General features: G+C 47.2%; 2 protein-coding genes across 2 annotated transcripts in view; one reads left to right on the top strand and one right to left on the bottom strand.

The window, feature by feature from the left end:
• Positions 1-345: 345 nt before the first annotated feature.
• On the bottom strand, positions 346-12394 carry iqce (IQ motif containing E). The gene is made up of 20 exons (XM_067258979.1): positions 12064-12394; positions 11616-11663; positions 10961-11006; positions 10665-10799; positions 9824-9895; positions 9687-9745; positions 9283-9396; positions 9137-9187; positions 8745-8815; positions 8286-8358; positions 7886-8078; positions 7716-7771; positions 7393-7604; positions 6788-6911; positions 6548-6613; positions 5066-5131; positions 1883-2007; positions 1403-1473; positions 1163-1234; positions 346-935 (listed from the first exon to the last, which is right to left on the bottom strand). The coding sequence occupies exons 1-20, from the start codon at positions 12115-12117 to the stop codon at positions 811-813; spliced, it is 1833 nt and encodes a 610-aa protein (XP_067115080.1). The 5' UTR covers positions 12118-12394; the 3' UTR covers positions 346-810.
• A 4164-nt stretch (positions 12395-16558) lies between these two features.
• Positions 16559-18601, top strand: part of mad1l1 (mitotic arrest deficient 1 like 1) — a gene marked incomplete in the record, with an annotated part of 12785 nt that continues 10742 nt past the window's right edge. Inside the window, 5 exon segments of the mRNA XM_067259060.1 lie at positions 16559-16645; positions 17459-17769; positions 17869-17985; positions 18068-18247; positions 18425-18549. Of these exon segments, the coding sequence (XP_067115161.1) occupies positions 17635-17769; positions 17869-17985; positions 18068-18247; positions 18425-18549 (557 nt within the window).

The raw sequence follows: 18601 nt of genomic DNA, 5'->3' as shown, positions 1-18601 counted from the left end.
GATAGAGAGGGAGGCGTGCGTGCGTGCGCGACAGAAGGGCTGAGGTTGAGCGAGCGAAGACGCATAGCTTAGGCACGCCGTCTCCTGGAGAAACAGTGTTTTGGAGTGATGAACATTTGCTTGCTCTGTAGAAAGGTGTAGTGTTGGTAACATGGGTTAGGGTGATGGGAGTAGAAAGGTATAAACATCCTGGGTTTAAATCGGTATCCGTTTGCCACCCCGCTCCGGTTGAATCTGCAGCATTATAAGAACATTCACGGCGTGTAACGGTGACGTTTCGGTAATCTCACACGCACGCATCAGAAACTCATACAACACACGTGATCTGATTAGAAACTGGATTTTATTGGTTAATCACATTTTATAAAACACACAAATCAAGGCACGATCAGATAAAACCATTTCCTTTCCGTTTCAGTCCTCTCGCGTGTCTCTCGGTACCGGTCTGTCTCTCGGTCTTATTGCGCTAGAATAGTGGACCGTGAAGTCATGTGACAGTTCTCAGATCAGCTGGTAGCATTAGCACAATAGCTTCTACAGGACTATCAAGCACCGCTCATGCCTAACATGTAAACACACACACAGGTAGACATGTACACACACAAACACACTCCTCAGACACACACAAACATGTGCAAATACACTCCTCAGACACACACAGGCAGACATGTACACACACAAACATGTGCAAATACACTCCTCAGACACACACAGGCAGGCACTTTGGCAAAGAATGAGTAAAAATTCTAATCTTAGATTAGAATCGCCCTGTCTCACATACACTCACACTCACACACACACACACACACTCTAAGTCAGAAGCTCCTCTCGTCGTCTCAGTGGGCGGGAGGGAGAAACGATGATGTCATCAGAATCATCAGAATCCATCGTCGTGGCAACCTCTGCAGTGGGATGGTGGTGGACCTCAAGCTGGGCTGTAGACGAGGACAGTAGTGAGGAGGGAGACACACACACCATACATACACACACACACACACACCATACATACACACACACACCATACATACACACACACACCATACATACACACACACACCATACATACACACACACACACACACACACCATAGACACCATACATACACACACCATACATACACACACACACACCATACATACACACACACACATCTTATCTTACCCGGGGTGAGTTTCAGTCTGAAGGAGAGTGAGTTGGATACAGGCCAGGGGTCTTCCTCTCTCTGCACATGCTCTTCATCACACACACCATAAACACACACACACACCATACACACACACCATACACACACACACAGAGTGAAAACGTGCTAAGTATCAAAGTCTAAAAGTACCATATTTTAAGTGTGTTGTTAGTGTATTAATAGTGCTGTGTGTGTGTGTGTGTGTGTGGGTGTGGTACCTGAGGGTGTTGGGAAGTTTCTTCTAGGAAGTGGGACTGGAACATTATTACCCTGAGGAGGGACAGTAGAGCTACACACACACAATACACACACAGGTTGATCACTGCTTTGCAATTAAGGTACATCTGTGTGTGTCTGTCTATATAGTTGTGTGATGTGTGTGTATTTGTGTGAGTGTGTGTATTTTCTGTATGAGTATATGTGCATATACTGTACGGGTATGTGTGTAAATAATGAATATGTGAGAGTGTATATAGGTCTACATGTATGTGTGGTGTGTCTAACCTCTCTGTTCCCAGCACAATGTGTGTGTATCCCGTATGTGTGTGTGTGTGAGTATCCTGTATGTGTGTGTGTGTGGTGTGTATCCTGTATGTGAGTGTGTATCCTGTATGTGTGTGTGTGTGTGTGTGAGTATGTATCCTGTATGTGTGTGTATGTGAGTGTGTATCCCGTATGTGTGTGTGAGTGTGTCTAACCTCTCTGTTCCCAGCCCGGTGCGGGCCAGGTGTCCCCGGAACACAGACTGGATCAGCGTCATGGCAACCTCCATTTCCTCCTCCACAGGGGAAATGACATCACTACTGGGTTCTGATTGGACGCTCTGAAAGAAGGAAAGATTAACAGAGAGCAGATGTAACTGTGTGTGTGTTACCTGGGTGTGTGTGATCCTGAGCTGGTGTAGTTGTTTGTGTGTTTCCTGTGTGTGTGTGTTACCTGGGTGGGTGTATGTGTGTTACCTGGGTGTGTGTGATCCTGAGCTGGTGTAGTTGTGTGTGTGTTACCTGTGTGTGTGTGTTACCTGGGTGGGTGTATGTGTGTTACCTGGGTGTGTAGTTGTGTGTGTGTGTTACCTGAGTGTGTAGTTGTGTGTGTGTTACCTGGATGGGTGTGGGTCTGTGTTACCTGGGTGTGTAGGTGTGTGTGTGTTACCTGGGTGGGTGTGGGTCTGTGTTACCTGGGTGTGTAGTTGTGTGTGTCTGAGCAGGTGTAGTTGTGTGTGTGGGTCTGTGTTACCTGGGTGTGTAGTTGTGTGTGTCTGAGCAGCTGTAGTTGTGGGTGTGTGTTACCTGGGTGTGTAGTTGTGTGTGTGTGTTACCTGGGTGTGTAGTTGTGTGTGTGTTACCTGGGTGGGTCTGTTACCTGGGTGGGTGTGGGTCTGTTACCTGGGTGTGTAGTTGTGTGTGTGTTACCTGAGTGTGTAGTTGTGTGTGTGTTACCTGGGTGGGTGTATGTGTGTTACCTGGGTGGGTGTGGGTCTGTGTTACCTGGGTGTGTAGTTGTGTGTGTCTGAGCAGGTGTAGTTGTGTGTGTGGGTCTGTGTTACCTGGGTGTGTAGTTGTGTGTGTGTTACCTGGGTGGGTGTGTGTGTGTTACCTGGGTGTGTAGTTGTGTGTGTCTGAGCAGGTGTAGTTGTGTGTGTGGGTCTGTGTTACCTGGGTGTGTAGTTGTGTGTGTGTTACCTGGGTGGGTGTGTGTGTGTTACCTGGGTGTGTAGTTGTGTGTGTCTGAGCAGGTGTAGTTGTGTGTGTGTGTTACCTGGGTGTGTAGTTGTGTGTGTGTTACCTGGGTGGGTGTGGGTCTGTTACCTGGGTGTGTAGTTGTGTGTGTCTGAGCAGGTGTAGTTGTGTGTGTGTTACCTGGGTGTGTGGTTGTGTGTGTCTGAACAGGTGTAGTTGTGTGTGTGTGTGTTACCTGGGTGTGTAGTTGTGTGTGTCTGAGCAGGTGTAGTTGTGTGTGTGTGTGTGTGTGTTACCTGGGTGTGTAGTTGTGTGTGTCTGAGCAGGTGTAGTTGTGTGTGTGTGTGTGTGTGTTACCTGGGTGTGTAGTTGTGTGTGTCTGAGCAGGTGTAGTTGTGTGTGTGTGTGTGTTACCTGGATGTGTAGTTGTGTGTGTCTGAGCAGGTGTAGTTGTGTGTGTGTGTGTGTTACCTGGGTGTGTAGTTGTGTGTGTCTGAGCAGGTGTAGTTGTGTGTGTGTGTGTGTGTGTTACCTGGGTGTGTAGTTGTGTGTGTCTGAGCAGGTGTAGTTGTGTGTGTGTGTGTGTTACCTGGGTGTGTAGTTGTGTGTGTCTGAGCAGTTGTAGTTGTGTGTGTGTGTTACCTGGGTGTGTAGTTGTGTGTGTCTGAGCAGGTGTAGTTGTGTGTGTGTGTGTGTTACCTGGGTGTGTAGTTGTGTGTGTCTGAGCAGGTGTAGTTGTGTGTGTGTGTTACCTGGGTGTGTAGTTGTGTGTGTCTGAGCAGGTGTAGTTGTGTGTGTGTGTTACCTGGGTGTGTAGTTGTGTGTGTCTGAGCAGGTGTAGTTGTGTGTGTGTGTTACCTGGGTGTGTAGTTGTGTGTGTCTGAGCAGGTGTAGTTGTGTGTTACCTGGGTGTGTAGTTGTGTGTGTCTGAGCAGGTGTAGTTGTGTGTTACCTGGGTGTGTAGTTGTGTGTGTCTGAGCAGGTGTAGTTGTGTTTGTGTGTGTGTTACCTGGGTGTGTAGTTGTGTGTGTCTGAGCAGGTGTAGTTGTGTGTGTGTGTTACCTGGGTGTGTAGTTGTGTGTGTCTGAGCAGGTGTAGTTGTGTGTGTGTGTGTGTTACCTGGGTGTGTAGTTGTGTGTGTCTGAGCAGGTGTAGTTGTGTGTGTGTGTTACCTGGGTGTGTAGTTGTGTGTGTCTGAGCAGGTGTAGTTGTGTGTGTGTGTTACCTGGGTGTGTAGTTGTGTGTGTCTGAGCAGGTGTAGTTGTGTGTGTGTGTTACCTGGGTGTGTAGTTGTGTGTGTCTGAGCAGGTGTAGTTGTGTGTTACCTGGGTGTGTAGTTGTGTGTGTCTGAGCAGGTGTAGTTGTGTGTTACCTGGGTGTGTAGTTGTGTGTGTCTGAGCAGGTGTAGTTGTGTGTGTGTGTGTGTTACCTGGGTGTGTAGTTGTGTGTGTCTGAGCAGGTGTAGTTGTGTGTGTGTGTGTGTTACCTGGGTGTGTAGTTGTGTGTGTCTGAGCAGGTGTAGTTGTGTGCGTGTGTGTGTTACCTGGGTGTGTAGTTGTGTGTGTCTGAGCAGGTGTAGTTGTGTGTTACCTGGGTGTGTAGTTGTGTGTGTCTGAGCAGGTGTAGTTGTGTGTGTGTGTGTGTTACCTGGGTGTGTAGTTGTGTGTGTCTGAGCAGGTGTAGTTGTGTGTGTGTGTTACCTGGGTGTGTAGTTGTGTGTGTCTGAGCAGGTGTAGTTGTGTGTGTGTGTTACCTGGGTGTGTAGTTGTGTGTGTCTGAGCAGGTGTAGTTGTGTGTGTGTGTTACCTGGGTGTGTAGTTGTGTGTGTCTGAGCAGGTGTAGTTGTGTGTTACCTGGGTGTGTAGTTGTGTGTGTCTGAGCAGGTGTAGTTGTGTGTTACCTGGGTGTGTAGTTGTGTGTGTCTGAGCAGGTGTAGTTGTGTGTGTGTGTGTGTTACCTGGGTGTGTAGTTGTGTGTGTCTGAGCAGGTGTAGTTGTGTGTGTGTGTGTGTTACCTGGGTGTGTAGTTGTGTGTGTCTGAGCAGGTGTAGTTGTGTGCGTGTGTGTGTTACCTGGGTGTGTAGTTGTGTGTGTCTGAGCAGGTGTAGTTGTGTGTTACCTGGGTGTGTAGTTGTGTGTGTCTGAGCAGGTGTAGTTGTGTGTTACCTGGGTGTGTAGTTGTGTGTGTCTGAGCAGGTGTTACCTGGGTGTGTAGTTGTGTGTGTCTGAGCAGGTGAGCTCTCATAGCAGACTGAAGCATCACTGTGTCCTGGACAAACAAACACACTAGTTACAGGCTGGCTAGTCATGTATATAAACATGTTACAGGCTAGCTAGTCATGTATATAAACATGTTACAGGCTGGCTAGTCATGTATATAAACATGTTACAGGCTGGCTAGTCATGTATATAAACATGTTACAGGCTGGCTAGTCATGTATATAAACATGTTACAGGCTGGCTAGTCATGTATATAAACATGTTACAGGCTGGCTAGTCATGTATATAAACATGTTACAGGCTGGCTAGTCATGTATATAAACATGTTACAGGCTGGCTAGTCATGTATATAAACATGTTACAGGCTGGCTAGTCATGTATATAAACATGTTACAGGCTAGCTAGTCATGTATATAAACATGTTACAGGCTGGCTAGTCATGTATATAAACATGTTACAGGCTAGCTAGTCATGTATATAAACATGTTTAATTATATTATAAACTGTTATAGTAGAAGTCATGTACTGTTATTACATTTACATTTAGTCATTTAGCAGACGCTCTTATCCAGAGCGACTTATAGTAAGTACAGGGACATTCCCCCGAGGCAAGTAGGGTGAAGTGCCTTGCCCAAGGACACAACGTAATTTTGCACGGCCGGGAATCGAACCGCAAACCTTCAGATTACTAGCCCGCTTCCCTAACCGCTCAGCCACCTGACTCCCTATATGTTATAGTACATTTTACATTTACATTTAGCAGACGCTCTTATCCAGAGCGACTTACAATAAGTACAGGGACATTCCCCCTGAGGCAAGTAGGGTGAAGTGCCTTGCCCAAGGACACAACGTTATTCAGCACAGCCGGGAATCGAACTGGCAACCTTCTGATTACTAGCCCGATTCCCTAACCGCTCAGCCACCTGACTCCCTAGCCACCTGACTCCCTAGTAGTAGTATTATGTAGTATTAATAATAGTAGTAGTATTATGTCATGTACTGTTATAGTAGCAGCATTATGTCATGTACTGTTATAGTAGCAGCAGTAGTATTATGTCATGTACTGTTATAGTATCAGTATTATGTCATGTACTGTTATAGTACTGTTACAGTATTATGTCATGTACTGTTATAGTACTGTTACAGTATTATGTCATGTACTGTTATAGTAGTACAGTATAGTAGTACAGTATTATGTCATGTACTGTTATAGTAGCAGCATTATGTCATGTACTGTTATAGTAGCAGTATTATGTCATGTACTGTTATAGTAGCAGTATTATGTCATGTACTGTTATAGTAGCAGTAGTAGTATTATGTCATGTACTGTTATAGTAGCAGTAGTAGTATTATGTCATGTACTGTTATAGTAGCAGTAGTAGTATTATGTCATGTACTGTTATAGTAGCAGTAGTAGTATTATGTCATGTACTGTTATAGTAGCAGTAGTAGGAGATCTTCTCACCTTTTCTCTGTGTCTCAGCCAGCTTCTCTGGAGCATCCTGGCAGCCTCCTCTCTCTGCTCCTCCATTCCTCTCTCTTCCTCCATCACTCTCTCCTCCTCCATCCCTCTCTCCTCCTCCTCCTCTCTCTGCTCCTCCTCCTCTCTCTGCTCCTCCATTTCTCTCTCCTCCTCCTCTCTCTCCTCCTCCATCCCTCTCTCTTCCTCCATCCCTCTCTCCTCCTCCTCCTCCTCTCTCTGCTCCTTCATGCCTCTCTCCTCCTCCTCTCTCTCCTCCTTCATCCCTCTCTCCTCCTCCATCTCTCTCCTCTCCTTGGGTTCCTCAGGGTTCTTCTTCTTTGGTTGGATTTGAGATGAAAACAAATGCCTGCACACACAAAACACACACACACACTTACACTATCAGTGTAGTACAGAACTGGGAGTCAGGTGGCGAGGGAGTCGGGCTAGTAATCAGAAGGTTTCCAGTTCGATTCCCGGCTGTGCCAAATGACTTTGTGTCCTTGGGCAAGGCACTTAACCCTACTTTCCTCGGGGGAATGTCCCTGTACTTACTGTAAGTCGCTCTGGATAAGAGCGTCTGCTAAATGACTCAATGTAAATGTAACTGATCTGGATGGTAAGCTTGGGGGAAGAGAGGACATATTTATCTCTTTCTCACATTCCTTTGTTAGTTTGTCTTTCCATCTCTCATCTCTCTCTCTCCATCTCCTAACTGCTCAATCTCTCCATCTCACACTCAGAACTCCTCCAACACTACTATTAAAATAAGAAAAGATAAATTCAAACTTTAAAGCGGGTGATCAAGAATATTATGATGTCCTATCGTGACCTTGTTCACATCTTACTCTCTATTGGTTAGTCTCTCCTGAAGCTCCTCCTTCTCCTTCTCCAGCTGGAGGACACGCCCCCTGAGGAGGACAAGCTCCTCCCCTTCCTGTGGTTCCATTACCCTGGCAACCTCCCCCTCTGAGGCCGTGATTGGCAGGTCAGTCTGGACGGCCTGATCTGATTGGCTCCTCCTCGTGGAGGGGGTGGTTCTCCTACCCTCCTCCAGCCTCTGGAGAGAGAGGGGAACGCTGTGATTGGCTGGAACCCCCGAAAGGTTTACACACACACACACACATACTGAGATAACACACAGTCACACACACTAAGAGGATGTCCTGACCTTCTCCTGCTCCACCAATCTTCTCAACAGACGCTGTTTGCTCCACTCTCTGTAGCCTAGGAACACACACACACACTTTAATAACAAGGAGATCGTGTGTTGTGTGCATGCGTTAGTGTGTAAGTGCATGTATATATGTCTGTGTGTGTGTGTGTGTGTGTGAGAGAGACCTCGGGCTCCTCCAGCAGGAGTGTCAGGGCTGAGTTCTTCTCTGAGACTGAGGTTCTCCTGTTGCAGTTGCTGCAGCTTCTCCGACAAACACACAACCCTGGAGCTCAGAACCCTGTTCTGCCTCTGAGAACCTTTACTCTCTGCACGGCTGCTGCGCTCCGCGTTCTCCAGCAGAACCCTCAACCTCTGGATCTGGACAACACAACAGACACACAAGGACATAGAATGATGATATGATCATTTAACACATGCTCTATCCACAGTGATGTACGGGGGCAGTTACAGTGTTTGTGTAACCAGTGTGTGTCTGTGTGTGTAACCAGTGTGTGTGTGTGTGTGTGTGTGTGTGTGTGTGTGTGTAACCAGTCTCCACAGCAGAACTGTGAGCAGAGATGTTACCTCCTCGTAGTACATCTCCATGGTGATCTTCATCTCAGCCATACTGGTCGTCCTTAGCTCGCTCTGCAGGGTCCTGGAGGGGCAGAGGGGGCAGACAGACAGACAGGTAAACACACAGGCAGACAGACAGGTAAGTAAACACACAGGCAGACAGGTAGGTAGGTAAACACACAGGCAGACAGACAGGTAAACACACAGGCAGACAGACAGGTGAACACACAGGCAAACAGACAGGTAGGTAAACACACAGGCAGAGAGACAGGTAGGTAAACACAGACAGACAGGTAAACAAACACACAGACAGACAGACAGACAGACAGGTAAACACACACACAGACAGGTAAACACACACACAGACAGGTAAACACACAGGCAAACAGACAGACAGGTAAACACAGACAGACAGGTAAACACACACACAGACAGACAGATAAACACACAGACAGACGTCTGACTTACGTCAGTGTGTCCTCCTTCTCTCTACTCTGCTGTTCCAACCTCAGGATCCGCTGTTTTAGTCCCCTTACAACCTGCAACACACAACAGTTATGGAACCCTCAGCTATGGAACCCCAGTTACTCTCTCTCTCCCCCCTCCTTCCTCCTCTCCCCCCCTCTTTGCCCCCTCTCCCTCTCTTTCCCCTCCCCCCTCCCCCCTCCCCCTCTCCCCCCCCTCCCCTCTCCTCCCCCCCTCTCCCCTCTCTCCCCCCCCTCCCCTCTCCCCCCCTCCCCTCTCCCTCCCCTCCCTCTCTCCCCTCCCTCTGCCCCCTCCCTCTCTCCCCCCCATCCCCTCTCCCCCCCCTCCCCTCTCCCCCATCCCCTCTCCCCCCCCTCTCTCCCCCCCTAACTTACCGTGCTCCCTCCACTCTTCTTGTCTACGAGGCTGCGTGTGTATTCAGACCCCTGAGGACAGGCAGACACAGTTACACTGGGCGTGTGTGTGTGTGTGTGTGTGAGTGTGTGTGTGTGTGTGAGTGAGTTAGTGTGTGTGTGAGTACCTTGGTAGGGTCCAGCAGCTCCTCTATCTGCTTCTCTCTCTTGGTCTTGACCTCCTCCAGGCGCTGCAGCCGAGCCTTCATCTTCTCCTTGTCCAGCTTCTGGGTCTGCAGGCTCTACACAACAACAACACTAGCTTCTGGGTCTGCAGGCTCTACACAACAACAACAGCGTAGTGGAGATGCTAGTTATGGGAAGGATGGCTAGATGTTCTAGACTCTAGAATGTAGAGGTTACATGTTCGAGAGGGTAGAATTTATAGAGGGTAGATGTTCTATAGGGTAGATGTTCTATAGGGTAGATGTTCTATAGGGTAGATGTTCTATAGGGTAGATGTTCTATAGGGTAGATGTTCTATAGGGTAGATGTTCTATAGGGTAGATGTTCTATAGGGTAGATGTTCTACCTTCTTAAGGTGAAGGATCTCATCATACATGTCCTCCTTGTCTCTGTGTTCAGGAACACCTGGGCACACAGGAGAGAGCTGTTACACACACACACACACACACACGTATACACATATATATACATACACACACACACCGTTTGATGCAGAGCGTGGGGGCTGGTGTTTCTTCAGCTTGATGTTCTCAGGGGCTCCATCACACTCTGATCCTGGGGGAGGAGGGGGGAGGGAGGGGAGGAGGAGGAAGAGTGACGGAGAGGAGGAGGGAGGGATAGTGAGGGAGAGGAGGAGGGGGGAGGGACGGAGAGGAGGGAGGGATAGTGAGGGAGAGGAGGAGGGAGAGTGAGGGAGAGGAGGAGGGAGAGTGAGGGAGAGGGGGAGTGAGGGAGAGGGAGAGGGGGAGGGAGGGAGAGAGACAAGTGTTCATGCAGTTCTATCAGCTGTTTAAACACTCACCACACACACCGGGGTGACACACAAACACCAGAGACACACATACCGGGGTGACACACAAACACCAGAGACACACACCGGGGTGACACACAAACACCAGAGACACACATATGCGACACACAAACACCAGAGACACACATATGCGACACACAAACACCAGAGACACACATATGCGACACACAAACACCAGAGACACACATTTCACAGAAACATGTTTTATCTACCACAAAAGATACCGCAAAGACTGTGGCTCGAGATACCGCAAAGACTGCGGCTTGTGTGTTTTGGATTCCCTCAAAGACTGCGGCTTGTATTTTGTTGAGTAAAAAAAAAAATATATATATTACTTTTATCACTTGTATTATTGTTTTTATTGATTTTATGTAAAGCACCTTGAGCTGCATTCTTGTATGAAATGTGCTATATAAATAAAGTCTTATTATAATTATGATCTACTTCACCACTGTCCATCTCTACAAGATATTCTACTGTTTCCAAGGCAATCCTGTTGCTATGGTTTCCCACCTTGTCCGTTGAGCCAGGTGTGTCTGGAGGGGAGTGCCCCCCTGCGGGCCTCCCCCGCCTCCCCCCTTTGGGAGCCCCTGGGAGGCAGAGAGGATCTTCTGGGGGTTAGACTGAGACTGGAGAGGTATGGAGACCCTACACACACACACACACACACACACACACCAGTTACGTACTGTACAGGGACAGATTAGTGTGTTATCCATACACATCATGTGTGTGTATACATGTGTGTGTATACGTGTGTGTGTGTGTGTGTGTTTGTGTGTGTGTGTGTGTGTGTGCACTAGCCTTACTGGGAGAGGGAGGGGGTTTGTTGGAAATCCTTCTCTTCACAGCTTTCTGTTAAAGACAACAGATTTAACACACTCCTTATCTGTCTCACACACACACCTAAACACACCTTAACTCTCTCTCACACACCTAAACCTTACCTCACACACACCTAAACACACCTTAACTCTCTCACACACACCTAAACACACCTTATCTCTCACACACACCTAAACCTTACCTCACACACACCTAAACACACCTTATCTCTCACACACACACCTAAACACACCTTAACTCTCTCTCACACACCTAAACCTTACCTCACACACACCTAAACACACCTTAACTCTCTCACACACACCTAAACACACCTTAACTCTCTCTCACACACCTAAACCTTACCTCACACACACCTAAACACACCTTAACTCTCTCACACACACCTAAACACACCTTAACTCTCTCTCACACACCTAAACCTTACCTCACACACACCTAAACACACCTTAACTCTCTCACACACACCTAAACACACCTTAACTCTCTCTCACACACCTAAACCTTACCTCACACACACCTAAACACACCTTAACTCTCTCACACACACACCTAAACCTTACCTCACACACACCTAAACACACCTAAACACACCTTAACTCTCTCACACCCACTTACTTTCTCTGTATCGGACAAGTAGGTTGTTAGAGAGAGCACATCCTCAACCTGGAACAGAGATGATAGATGTTCACACACACTTATACACACCAACACACTCTTATACACACCAACACACACTTATACACACCAACACACTCTTATACACACCAACACACACTTATACACACCAACACACACTTATACACACCAACACACTCTTATACACACCAACACACACTTATACACACCAACACACACTTATACACACCAACACACTCTTATACACACCAACACACTCTTATACACACCAACACACAATTATACACACCAACACACACTTAAACACACCAACACACACGACTTTCTATCTGTCTTTCTATCTAACAAAACAGACCGCCCTTGCGAAAGAAGGCTTGCAAGCTCCGTGTCCTCACTGAACATCTAGTGTTTGGAGTTTGTGTCTCACCACATCCTCGAAGTCCTCATCCGTCTGGACGTCTCTGGCCTCTAACGACATCATACTGGCTGTTAAACGGAAACCGTCAAAAAACTGTTAGTGTAAACGCTCTCCGTGGGCTGGGTGGGGGGTCTCCGGGAGATCTTGTCCTTTAAACTACTCTTGACGTTGCATCATGTTCCAGCCACAATACCCAACCGTTATAACGTTTAACGTGACTCCTCAAGCTCACAAATAAAAGCGCGAGCCAGCCGTAGTATACGGAGAAAGGTGTGCATCTGTGCTGTGTGCTGGGACAAGAGTACCCCCGCTATACACGGGTCCCGCCGCGCACTACGAAGCTTCCAGAACGCATCCGGTTGCTGCTGAAGCTACGGTTCTAGTCGGTTGGTCCGGTTTCCGCTAGGTCTTTCATGTTCTGTTACTGATGTGTTGTTGTGCTTCTTCCCTAGTCTCCGCGTGCATGCCACAGTCGTCTAGCAACCAGATACATGGAGGAACGCGCAGGGGTGCTCGCGGGCGTCGGAGCTGCGCTGGACCGGTGCATGCTACGATACACCGGCACAGACCGGGACGGTTGAGAGAATATCCGTTGGACGCTACATCCTGCGTTGGTTCGTGGGATGTTGAGTCCACAATTATGGAAGCAAATCAGTGACATCATGTTTTGAATTTTAAAAGGCATTTAATACTTAATTTTGAAATGTAAACAAGACCGAATTCTCACATGAATATGTTTCAATGTAAAATAAAATTCAGGTTGTTCAACTTCGAGCTTAAAAAATTCAAGCCCAAAAAATGTGATACATCCTACCGCCAGACTTTGGACACAAAAATGCCGCAATATCCATGTAGGTTATACAGGCGGGACACAGGTATGTAGACGTTCCATTACTGGTGTTCTAGATGCTGTAGGCTGCGTTCTACAGCTCACATCCTAGAAGGTACAGACATACTGTATTCTAGAATGTACAGACATACTGTATTCTAGAAGGTACAGACATACTGTATTCTAGAATGTACAGACATACTGTATTCTAGAATGTACCGGCATACTGTATTCTAGAAGGTAGAGACATACTGTATTCTAGAATGTACAGGCATTCCTTAAATGATATTCTAGAGAGAAGATGCTTCACAGCTGATGTATGAGCTGATCTCTCTCTGTCTCTCTCTCTCTCACACACACACACACACACACACACACTCACGCACACACAAATCAAATTTATTTGTATAGCCCTTTTTACACGCAAGCATGTCACAGAGGGCTTCACATACACCCATAGAACTGCCCCTCAACAAACCTAAACCCTCAAGGAAGACAAGGAAAAACTCCCAGAAAAACTCTCAACAGGAGAAAAAATGGAAGAAACCTTGGGAGGAGCAATTCAGAGAGGGATCCCCTCCTCCAGAGACGGTTGGTGAGAGAGAGGAGCAGAACACAGGCTAAACATAGTCATACAGTGTCGATGGGTTTTGAAACACCAAAAACCATTGTTCAACTTTATAGATGTAGGACAGGCCCGGGAGACTCGCGACCAGGTCCAGCGTTGGCCGACCGACGACCAGGCAGCTGCTGACAACTCAAACCCCCCACACCACAAGGGATGTGTGTAGCGGGGGACAGAGAGAGGAGAGCAGGGATTAGAGAATGCCAGGAGCAGTTACAGTCATAATAGAATGAGATCCCCACCGGTCAAGTGTGGACTGGTGCAGCAATTTAACAGAGCAAAAAAGGGGTATTTGATGCAGCCCCACACACCAAGACAGCGACAGCCCCCCTCGGTTGGAACGTGAAATCTGTTCCAGGGGAAGAGAACTCTAAAATAAGTTATACTTATAGAATAAGGATGGAAACAACCCGTCCCCCGTTGCCTCCAACTAGTAACATACTTACCTTTGACAGTCGTAGAATTGACTAAACAATAACGTTTTTAACCTAATTTTAAATGTCGAAACAGTATCAGACTCCTTAATTGAGACAGGTAATTTGTTCCAGAGAAGAGGTGCTCTATATGAGAACGCCCTACCTCCAGCTGTTTTTTTCTTAATTTTGGGAACCACCAGATAGCCGGCATCTTGAGATCTAAGTGTCCTTGCGGGGCAATAGGGTGCAAGGAGACCGGAGAGGTACAGTGGTGCCAATCCATGCAGAGATTTGTAGGTTAGTAGTAGAACTTTGAAGTCAGCTCTGGCTTGGATAGGGAGCCAGTGTAGAGAGATAAGAGTAGATGTTATGTGATCAAACTTTCTTGTTCTGGTCAATAGTCTAGCAGCAGCATTTTGCACCCGCTGTAAATTTTTTAGGTGGGTAATTGGGAGGCCAGAGAACAACACATTGCAATAGTCCAATCGGGACGTAACAAATGCATGTATTCGGTTTTCAGCATCATCCTTTGAAAGAAAATTTCGTATTTTGGCAATATTACGTAGATGGAAAAATGCAGTTCTGGTAATTTGCTTAATATGGTACTCAAACGAAAGGTCTGGGTCCATTGTGACTCCTAAATTTTTTACTAGCTGGCTTTGAGAGACTTTGACGCCGTCTAGGTCTAAGGTCAGATTGGAAAAATTATTTCTATATTTTTTAGGACCGAAAATTCGAACCTCGGTTTTATCCGAATTTAGAAGAAGGAAATTTGCAGTCATCCAAGCTCTCAACCTAGAAACACATTTTTCCATAGCATGTGGAAATTATCCAGACTTTATAGACATATATAGCTGAGTATCATCTGGATAACAGTGAAAATTTACCCCAGAGCTTCTAATTATGTTTCCTAAAGGCAGCATATAGAGTGAAAATAACAGAGGGCCTAGAACTGAACCCTGTGGTACTCCGTATTTTACAGTGGAGCTCCTGGATGAGCAGCCATCATAGTGTACATATTGTGATCTATCAGATAGGATACGATCTAAACCACTGAAGTGACGTACCAGAAATCCCAACATAGTTCTCCATATGTTCCAAGAGAATCTCATGATCCACCGTGTCAAAAGCTGCACTTAGGTCTAGAAGAACCAGGACAGAGATAGAACCCGCGTCAGAGGCTAACAGTAGATCATTGACTACCTTGGCTAATGCAGTTTCAGTGCTGTGGTGGAGACGAAATCCAGACTGGAGAGGTTCATAAAGCTGATTTGAGGAGAGGCGCTCAGTGAGCTGTTGTGCCACAGCCTTTTCAAAAATTTTGGAGAGAAATGGCAAATTTGAAATTGGCCTGTAGTTGCTAAGACAACCTGGATCCAGGTTTGTTTTTTTGAGAAGGGGTTTAATAATAGCTTGTTTGGAATCGTTGGGGACTTGGCCAATTACAATTTACATTTAGTCATTTTAGCAGACGCTCTTATCCAGAGCGACTTACAGTAAGTACAGGGACATACCCCCGAGGCAAGTAGGGTGAAGTGCCTTGCCCAAGGACACAACGTCAGTTGGCATGACCGGGAATCAAACTGGCAACCTTTGGATTACTAGCCCGATTCCCTCACCGCTCAGCCACCTGACTCCCTATACTCCCTATACAATAGATTCATTAATAATACTAAGCATGGGTGGTCCAATAATAGGGAGAAGTTCCCTACAGAGTTTGGCAGGGAGGGGATCAAGAAGGCAGCTAGTGGGTTTCGAGGAGTCTATCAGCTCGATGAACGCTTGCATAGAAATAGGGTTAAAGTGAATGAGAGCCTCAACATGCAGCATGCTTGGTATAGGGGAAAGTTCAGTGTTGATGGCCACTCCTCCAGGACTAGTCTGTAGTTTGTCCCTTATTGCATAGATTTTTTTTTTTTTGGTCAAAGAAATCTAAGAAATCATTGGGAGAGAAATCTGAACTAACACAGAGTGTACTTTTCTTAGTGAGTTTTGCAACAGTATCAAATAGGAACTTAGTGTTGTGTTTGTTCTTACTAATCAACCTAGACACACACACACACACACACACACACACACACACACACACACACACACACACACACACACACACACACACACACACACACACACACAGGGGACTGCAGCACAGGAGGTAATGACACCTGTGAGAATTGTTCGGCAGACATAAACACCTGAATAACAATGTGTTTACCCCTCTCTCTCTCTTTGTCCATATTTGTCTCCCTCAGTAAGTCAGCTGGGACAGTGTGGGAAAACCTGGGATCCAGTCTGGACGGCTTACCCCCTCCCCCTTTGGTACAAGGTTTGCTGCAGTGTGTATTCATGACCAGAAGGTGGCTAAGGCAAGACAGCAGTAGAGGCCTTCAGTGGAAAACATGTTTATTTCGGTGTTGTTGTCTCTGAACAGCGATCAGATCACCTGCTCTGTTCTTGAACAAACTGCAATTTTAAGTAAAAGTACGAACATTTCTCACGATTTGGACAAAGATGTATGTAATGCATAATCTATGAATCCGTTTACTGTCAATCTGAATGCGCAGAGCGCACGACCGTCGTGAACACACAGACTTACGTGTGTTCTCGCGGTGCCTGCTCTTCTCGTGTGAGCGGAGGAGGGAGTTCAAACCCGGAGCTGTGTTAGCAGAGTTAGCTAGCAGGAGAACTGGAATCATATCTGCCTACCTAACACATACTCCGGTAAGACCGCTTTAATAACAAACCCGTATAAAGTCCCGTGTTTTTGTCGTTTGTCTAGTTTTGACATGAAAATGACTTTTGAAAGTTTTCATAACAACGATGACCGCTAGCTCTCTCTTGCTCACGATTAGGCTAACGCTAGCTACAGTAGTAGCTTACTTAGACTTACATTTAGTCATTTAGCAGACGCTCTTATCCAGAGCGACTTACAGTAAGTACAGGGACATTCCCCCCGAAGCAAGTAGGGTGAAGTGCCTTGCCCAAGGACACAACATCAGTTGGCACGGCTGAGAATCGAACTGGCAACCGTAAGATTACTAGCCCGACTCCCCTCACCGCTCAGCCATCTGACTCCCTCGACTTGGTTTGTTTACTTTAACATCTAGGCTCTTACTAGACTGACCAGCTGACTGCATGTGACTTTGTTTTAAAAGGGATCTGACAGCTTTTAAAAGGTATATTTCCCTCAGAATAGTTTCGATATCAAGCCCAAATGCCGTTGTCTACTGCAGAGTAGCGAGAGCACAGGTTCAGCGAGCTGCGGACTGAGTTCATGCAAGCCTCCCTACTAGCTAGTCATATCTAAGAGATTGAAAATGTTCACGTCATAAAAGGTTATTCTGGACAATGAAATTATAGCTACGCAATGGCACAAGAAGTTAATAACAGTGGCTATAAAGTTTGCACATACACATAAGTTCGTCGAACATCCCGCCGACTGGCAGTAGTTGGTTAATAAGTTAGTTAGCTAACAAGCTAAATAAAGAAGCACGTTAATACAGCTGTTGCCTGGCGGTGTTTACAACGTTAAAGGTACCCGGATCCAGTGACGCTTCATTGACGGTGACATTTCTGTCCGGCCGGAGAGACGTGTGTTCCAGTCCTTATTTAGCTACACTTTCTACTCCGGTGTTGGCCGAGGGGAGTGGTTGATGTGAACCGGAGTATTTGAGCGTGACGTCTCGGTGTGTGTGTGGTGTAGTGGAGACATGGAGCTCGAGGACGACACCACGGTGCTCGCGACTCTCAAGTCCTACCATAGCTTCATCTCCATGCCGGAAACACAGCAGTGCGTCGCAAAGCCAAATCTGGGCCTGCACACCCAGTACCTGAGGAGCATGGAGGTAGGACACACACACACACACACATACAGACACACACACACACACACCCTGTGCTGTGCAGAGAGTGAGACACACTCCTCTACCCCCCCCCCCCCCCAGGGGGTCCAGGAGAACAGGAGCCTCCAGGGGGTCCAGGAGGAGCAGGAGAACAGGAGCCTCAAGAGAGCTCGTCTGGAGCTGGAAGAGGCTGCCTGCGTCAGCGCACGCCAGCTGGAGGTACACACATACGCACACACACACGCACACACAGGATTGAATGAAGACACACACATTCTGTACTGTATGTTCCGTGCTCCAGCGAGAGGTAGAGCGTAACAGGGAGCTGCTGGGGCGAATCAGACGTCTGGAGGAGCGGGTGGACGAGGCAGCCAGGAGCCAATCAGAGCAGGAGGGGGTGCGGCGCAGTCTCCGTAGCAACCTGGAGGCTGTGAACAGGAAGCTGGCTGAGAGAGATGCACAGCTAAGCTCCGCCCAGCAGGTAGGGGGAGGGGCTGGTGCTGTACTGTGTCTGTCAGAGAAAATGTATTGATGCTGTGTGTGTGTGTTGATGCTGTGTGTGTGTGTGTGTGTGTGTGTTGATGCTGTGTGTGTGTGTGTGTGTGTGTGTGTGTGTTGATGCTGTGTGTGTGTGTGTTGATGCTGTGTGTGTGTGCAGACTGTTAGCAGCCAGAAGGATGAGATCAGAGACTTGAAGCAGCAGCTTCAGAGTCAGGAGAACATCGTCTCTACACACACTCTGGAGCAGAAGGCTGTCCAGCAGCAGCTGGACCTGCAGCGCAGGTACACACACACACACACACACACACAAACACACACACACACACACACACAG

This window comes from Osmerus mordax, chromosome 21, assembly GCF_038355195.1.
Source record: "Osmerus mordax isolate fOsmMor3 chromosome 21, fOsmMor3.pri, whole genome shotgun sequence".
Classification (NCBI taxonomy): Eukaryota; Metazoa; Chordata; class Actinopteri; order Osmeriformes; family Osmeridae; genus Osmerus; species Osmerus mordax.
Note: the sequence above shows the minus strand (reverse complement) of the source record. Positions and strands in the feature narration are given on the sequence as shown.

Coding starts and splice junctions, on each gene's coding strand:
- iqce (XM_067258979.1), bottom strand. CDS start 12,117: ATGATGTCGTTAGAGGCCAGAGACGTCCAGACGGATGAGGACTTCGAG. Junction 5,132..6,547: donor GGCTGAGACACAGAGAAAAG/GTGAGAAGATCT, acceptor TTGTTTGTCCAG/GACACAGTGATGCTTCAGTC. Junction 1,235..1,402: donor AAACTTCCCAACACCCTCAG/GTACCACACCCA, acceptor TGTGTGATGAAG/AGCATGTGCAGAGAGAGGAA.